At 43.5% G+C, this 7,500-nt stretch overlaps 1 protein-coding gene across 1 annotated transcript in view; it reads left to right on the top strand.

Annotated features, from left to right (window-relative positions):
• Nucleotides 1-7,500, top strand: part of LOC143277854 (ankyrin repeat domain-containing protein 55-like) — a 17,435-nt gene that overhangs the window by 3,064 nt on the left and 6,871 nt on the right. The window contains exons 2-4 of the mRNA XM_076582787.1: nt 3,233-3,370; nt 4,952-5,082; nt 6,305-6,414. Of these exons, the coding sequence (XP_076438902.1) occupies nt 3,233-3,370; nt 4,952-5,082; nt 6,305-6,414 (379 nt within the window). The remainder of the gene's footprint in view (nt 1-3,232; nt 3,371-4,951; nt 5,083-6,304; nt 6,415-7,500) is intronic.

Genomic DNA, 7,500 nt, shown 5'->3' with positions numbered 1-7,500 from the left:
TTAGAGTTCAGTGCCACGGAATCTGATAGGCTTATGAAGTACAATCGTCAAGCCACTGCAGTTGTATTATGGCTGATTTGGTAAAACAAGCGTGGACATACGTGGCGATTATTACTGTGTGCATTGACCAACAGTAATTACGTGTGTGTGTGTGTGTGTGTGTGTGTGTGTGTGTGTGTGTGTGTGTGTGTGTTGGGTGGAGATGGAAGTGGGTGCAAAGTTCACAGAAAGCGTTAGGTAACAGGTCACATAACTGACAATTCCACGTCACAGCTACTCAGCGCTATGAGCGGACGGACTTAATGAGGTGGGATAAGACACAGCCCACTGAGCAGCCGTGGTGTCCACTTCACGAAACGGGTTACTGGTTAACATTGCTGTACACTCCAGTCGCACACTGCTTTCAGCCGAGTTGACCAACACCATTGTGACTATTGTGTAACTAGCGCTATGACCGCCAGTGTTTTGATCAAAGCATGTTTGCCATTAACACAGAAGTGGCGTGTTCGTTTGATGAAGTAAACCTGAACGGCTGCGTGGAGAGGATTTACACGGATCAACAGATTCCATTAACACCACATATGTTTATGTGTTGTCTGTGTTCCTATGGAGAGTACAATGCTGATTGAAGACAGAAACATCAGACGTGTGGTGACAACTTACAAAATGTGCCAACGGAAGCTGTGTGTGATTTTTACATGAGTTGTGCCTGGAAGTCTACAACATATGATTATGACGATCTGGTCAGCAATACGGATATAACTGCTGGTATAATTTCCCCGCAGAAATAGTAATGCTACTCTGGAAATGACTCGGCCATGTAACGAGCCATGGCGTTCGTTCATATGTATAGCCACAGGAAAAGTCTGGCAATTTTCAGACTCACAAAGTGTTGGCTGCACTCTTAGACCATCTGGTGGCTGCCAAACATCAAAGGTGCAGCAGTAAGAAGCTTACACAGATTGCAAAACGTCTACAAAAGGACTGACTGCTATGTTCACAACGTGTAGAAATGATGCTGGATGCACTGACATTTTTTTGTTGGTATTACTGAATTGATTACGTGAAAACAATGGACTGGAACGCAGTCCACAAGATAAGTCTTCATAACATGTAAAACTAAGCAGAACTCTTATCAGTCTTTCATAACTTCTGTGTGGGCTTTGGTTCGTTAAATTAGTAATTACAAATCTGGATCCAACGCTGACACTTTTTTTTTCACAGAGGAAAGGTATATGGAATATCGGGTGCTGTTTGTCAGAGCGAAATGTGTCGTGCACAATCTTTTGGAATAAAAGAATCGGTGCAACCATAGACGTAGTTTTGTTACTCGAAAACCGGATGGTCGTTACAAGAAGCACCATGAACCATCGCGAGTCGATATACCTCGGAGGTATTATTTTGCACAAATATGCTCGTACTTAATTGTATGAGTGTGCAGTTCTTCCAGAGATGCGGATGTTGTCAGGCTTTGACAACCCAGATATCTGCATGCTGATGATAGATGCCAGTGGACCATGAGACGTACACAGAGCTTGACTATAGATGGACAGTTTTTGCTTCGATTGTAGACTTAAAACACTCATTAAAATGAAAGGCATGAAGGACATAAATTGCTCAAGAAATATATCCAGGCCTATGAATGACAATATGAGTAAACACCATCTACAATTTTACTGATACACAGCTCAAGAAATTTAAGTGTTGAAGATGATAACAGACAGTTTTTTTTTTTTTTTTTTTTCTTTTAAAATACATCAGCATTCTGGCTTATAAAAGTTGATTTTTTAACATTGTCTGGCAAGACAGTCCGCCTGTATTCACAACAGAATAAACATTCACAGTGACTCACATACACGAACACTTGCCAGATATGAGCACGCTGTGGCTCCGCAGTGATGGACAGTCAAACGAGGATGGTTAATTTTGATCAACACACAGCATATTAACGATAAAGTCTTCAATATCCTCAAACAATGAAAACCACAAAACCTGTTCATGAAATGTACAACCGTTTCTCTCAACACTCAAAACATTAACGATGGTCGAGAATCGGATGAAAACGTCAGTGATTCATCATTTCCCGGAACAAAGAGCAGTGACGAAAGAGACATCCAGAACATCAGTAGAGTGAAGGGACCTTGGTCTTTCATACCACCATGGGTGTGAACAGACGGCAGTCTGACAGACGTAACAAGGTAGCGCCCTTGCGTACCATCGGTGGACGAGGTGGGTAGATAGCTGTTCCTATCTGCACAGGCCGCTACCATTACAACTACTCCTAATGGTAATAATAGGAAGAAAAAGAAGAAGACCCCCAAATACATAAATGAAAAAAGATGAGAAAAAATAAAAATAAAATAAGACAAGCCCCTTAAACCCATAATTATGTCGTTTGGAAACTATACGTGTTGCGGTTGTTTTATTATTTTCAGTTGCTCTTTGATACAGCGTAAGTGTTCTTTTTTCAAAACTTTTGATAAATGTTCTTAGAAAATATTAAGTATTCTTACTGAATTTTGATTTGTTTATGTTATTTCATTTGATCACTTCGATGAAAGTATACTGAAATGTGTACATACCTCTTAAGTATAATGTGTTATGCTTGTATTCTGAGCAGTACACACGGCCACATATGAACGTAATATAGACTTGTCCATTCTTGACTTTTCGCTCCATGTGTCTTCTGCTGTGTCTCGTTTTGTGTCGTCTCCACACCGCTGTCGCTGTCGTCACCGGCACTGCCATCACTGTCATCATTATCGTCATCTTTCAGCCCCATCTATAATTTTTGTAGCTCAATAGTCGAGTCCAGTGCTCTTAGTGTTGATCATCGTCCAGTAAATTGTGAAAACAATCAGAGGACTGTCTTTTTTTTTTTTTTTTAAATACGCGCTTTAAACGGATCTCTCTCTCTCTCTCTCTCTCTCTCTCTCTCTCTCTCTCTCTCTCTCTCTCTCCCGCCCTCCCTCTGTCTGTCTCTCAGTTTCTGTCTGTCTCTCTGTGTCTGTTTGTCTCTCTTCTCATGTAAGAGCTTGTGTGTGTGTGTGTGTGTGTGTGTGTGTGTGTGTGTGTGTGTCTGTCTGTCTGTCTGTGTGTGTGTGTGTCTGTCTGTCTGTGTCTGTGCCTGTGTGTCTGTTCGTGTAAGTGTGTCTGTCTGTGTCTGTGTCTCGGCCTTTTGTACAGATGTGCGTTCGCTTTTAATTTTACATTTCGCGCCCGCGCTTTGCAGAGAGCGAAGGAGAGGCGGAGGGAGAGGGGGAGAGTGAGGTGGCCTTGCTGCACCAGGCGGCCTCCAGAGGGGACACCAGACAGCTGGTGCACATGGTGCAGAGGGACCCCACCCTTCTGGAGCAGCCCAACGCTGACGGTCAGTAAAACAGCATCACTGTCGGACAGTCAGCTGACTGTGTGGTCAACTGACTGCAGAGTGCCTCGATCTGCTGATGGTGACTCAATGAACTGGACTCACGGTTCATCGGGAGGGGGGAGGGGGGGAATGTGGGGGGGGAGGGGGGGTTGAGGGTGGCGGGAGGGGGGGGGGGCGGAGGCTTACTATACTGTGGTTGGCCGTGTCGGCAGTCTGAGATAGTTATAATGATAAGAATGAGATAAAAACGATTCACATCCCGTATATCATTCACAGCACACACAAAAATGGTACAGCGCACACACACACACACACACACATACACACACAGACTCACTCACTCACTCTCTCACTCTCTCTCTTACACACACACACTCACACACACACACACACACACACACACACACACACACACACACACACACACACACACACACACACAACTAGAAGCTGAAAAACATAGATAACAAATAGAGATACACAAACAAAAGTCAAACTGAAATGAACTAAACACTGCACACACAACATAAAATTAATCTACTCGTGTAAAATAAGGACATCAGAGATATTTCACATCAAAGTAACCAGTTTAAATACACACCATAAGCACATGAAATATTAATTCAATAACCCTTCCGACTCAACCTACACAACGCATATACAAACAATATTTGTTGTTCACATCGTTATTTATGATCAGTGCAGGGAAAGCACTAGTAAAACGCCATACAAAGACAGAGACAGTGACAAAGAAAGAGAGAGAAGGGGTGGAGGAGGATTTCAGCAGTTAACGGATATGAGTTCTTGTGTGTTTCATTGATTTATCTTTCTTCTTTCCGCAAATAGTACCATAGTGTCATATTATGCTGCTGCTGCTACTGCTGCTGATAGTGGTTATAATGATCATAGTTATAGTGGCAGTGGTAGAAGTTGTTATTACCGGTGTTGTCACGTGGTACATGGATCGCTCCCTTTAATCTGGTGGTGTCAGCAGATGATGACATTTTAACATCTAGTGAAGATACACTGTTGGTGATGATGACGATGACGACGACGATGATGGTGATGACGACCATGACGATGATTCAAGATTCAAGAACGTTTACTGTCCATTAAAGAAAACCTACTATTCAAAATGGAATGTTTTCCTGTTCAGAAATAATAACAACTACAATAACATGTACACAAGAATTTGAAAGACAAATAAAACGTCACGATCACAGCTCTTTTGTCTGCCTCTTGACTTTTCGTCCACGTGCAGATTTTTACACTGATGGTCATTCATGCTTTTATAGAGAATTTGTTTTTCATATATATAAAATGTCGACCAGCAAACATTCAGCAATACAATTCACACAAACCACTGACCAGACGTATATTACAAGACAATGTATTTCGCTCAAAAGGATGTGGAAATTACGATGAAGAAGAGGAGGAGGAGGATGGTGATGATGATGTCGATAATGGTGATGGTGAAGATTATGGTCATGATAGCGATGATGGCGATGATGATTATGCTGCTGCTGATGATGACGACAACGCCGACGACGATGATGATGATGATGACGATGACGTGTACAGGAATGACGCCCCTGGGCCAGGCAGTGCTGAGTCAGCAGATGACGGCGGTCAAACGCCTGGTGAAGATGGGGGCCGACATAAACGCGCAGGACGGTTTGGGCCGCACCTCCCTCTCTGTAGCTGCCTACCAGGTCTCTCCCTCTGCCGGCCTGTCTGTCTGCCCCTCTGTCTGTCCCTCTGTCTGTCCATGTATCTCTCTGCCACCCCCACACGCCCAGCATGCCTGTCTTTTTGACTGTCTGTCTGTCCATATGTCCTTCTGCCCACCTGCCTGCCTGTTTGTCTCTCTGTCCATATGTCCCTCTGCTCCCCTCCCTGCCTCCTTCCTTTTTGTCTGTCTGTGTGTCTGTCCATATATTCCTCCCCCCATCCCGCCCAACTCTCCACCACCCCCACCTCTGTGCCCCTCCCTCCCCCCCCCTCCTCCCTGCATGCATTTTTGTCTGTCTGTCTGTCTGCCTACTTGCCTGCTTGTTGGTCTGTCTTTCTGTGTGTCTGTCTGCTTATCTGTCCATGTGTCCCTCTGCCAGCCTGCCCGCCTGTTTGTCTGTCTGTCCATATGTCAATTTGCCTGTCTTTCTTCCTATCTGTCTGTCCGTCTGTCTATCCGTCCGTCCGTCTGTGTGTTTGTTTGTCAATCTGTCCCATGGCCTGTCTGTTTGTATGTCAGTCAGTCTATCTGTCCTACCTGCCTGTAAGTCTATTTGGTTGTGTAACAACCTGTATGTCTGTTTATCTGTCTGTTCGTCCGCCTTTCAGTCTGTCCGTCTGTATGCCTACCCGCCTGTCTGTTGATCTGTTTATCTGTAAGCCTAGTCGTATGTCAGTCTGTTCATTTGTGAGAAAGAGAGAGAACTGCACAGAGTGTCTCAGTATTTGTGTGTGTGTGTGTGTGTGTGTGTGTGTGTGTGTGTGTGTGTGATCAAATCTTGCTAATGGAATAATTAAGGGTGACTTTCATAGTCTAAACGCCACCGCCACAAAAACAACAACAATCACAAAACAATAATAACTATAATAATGGTAATGTACTAACAACAACAACAACAATAATAATAATAATAATAATAATAATAATAATAATAATAATAATAATATTAATAATAGTCAGTGATGGTGATGATGATGATGATGATAGTATTAGTTATAATCATTATGATGATGATAATAACAACAAGGACAGCAATATTGATGGTTATGACAATGACGACGGTAGTGATACTTATGATGCTATAATATATCAGATGGTGATGATGATGTCCATGATTGATGATATCCGCTCTATTTATCAGACTTGGGAAACCGCGGCAGCGTGTTATACTCATTCAGTTTTTCTGTCCCCTGCCTCGGCAGGGTTGGCTGGAGGGGGTGGTGTATTTGCTGAGGAACGGTGCGCGGCAGAACATTGCCGACAAGACCGGGCGGCTGCCGCTCCACGCCGCCACCTACCATAATGACCCCAGGTACAGAGTGCCTCCCCGGCGATTTTGCAGTGTCCATTTGTTTTGTGTGCTGTGTTGTGTCTCGATCTGCTGCGCTGTGCTGTGTTGTGTAGTACTGTGCTTTGTTATGCTGTGCTAAGTTGTCGTGTTCTGCAAAATTACACTGCATGGAATTGCATAACGCTGCATTGTATGGTATTGTGGTGTACAGTCCTATGCTGCCCTTCACTGTACTGTACTTTTCTGTGCTGTACTGAACTGTCCTGCTGTACAATAGTGTAATGTAATGTATAGTATTGTGTGGCATGACATGGCATTGTATTGTGTTGTATTGTACTGTATTGTATTGCATCGTGTTATTTTTTGTCACAATAGATTTCTCTGTGTGAAATTCAGGCTGCTGTCCCCTTGGAGAGCGCACCAGTCACAGTGCAGCACCACACATATAGAACTGTTTTTCTGCGCGTGTATTCCTTTAACCATCAAAGTGGATTTTTCTACACTGTTTAGTAAGGGAGGGGTGTGGGGAGAGCAAAAAGTCCGCTCCGTACTCGGGACTCGAACCAATGAACACTCCTTTCCCATGTCAGGTCATTGCCTCTAGGCCACCGTTGCGTGGCGTAGTGTGTTGCTGTGTGGTGCTGTGTTGTAACGTATCGCGCCGTGTAATACTGCATTACCGTGTATTGTGTTGTGCTGTAATGAGTGTACTCTCGAATTATATCACAGATTGACATTTGCTCGTGCCAACAGCAATTTGAGAACTGTATGATCAATGATTTCTCCACAGCAGTTTATAGCTCAGTTGTTTTGTTGTTGTTGTTTTTTTTTTTTTTTGGGGGGGGGGGTGGTTGTTTGGTTTTTTTTTTTGTTTTTTTTTTGTTTTGTTTTTTTTTTTGGGGGGGGGGTTGTGCTGTTTTGTTTGTTTGTTGTTGTTGTTGTTTGTTTTTTTTGTTTTTTGTTTTTCTTTTGTTGTGTTTTTTTTTTTGAAGGACTGTGACTCTCAAACTAGCAGGCAAGGTTGCACAGCCTCGTAGACTTGGGGACCAGTTGGCCTTTGGGGATCATCCTCACGCCAACTTTCCTAAAGCCCTCTTGGCCGAGATG

The sequence above is a fragment of the Babylonia areolata genome, chromosome 2, assembly GCF_041734735.1.
Source record: "Babylonia areolata isolate BAREFJ2019XMU chromosome 2, ASM4173473v1, whole genome shotgun sequence".
Lineage (NCBI taxonomy): Eukaryota > Metazoa > Mollusca > Gastropoda > Neogastropoda > Buccinidae > Babylonia > Babylonia areolata.
This window is presented reverse-complemented; position numbering and strand designations above follow the sequence as displayed.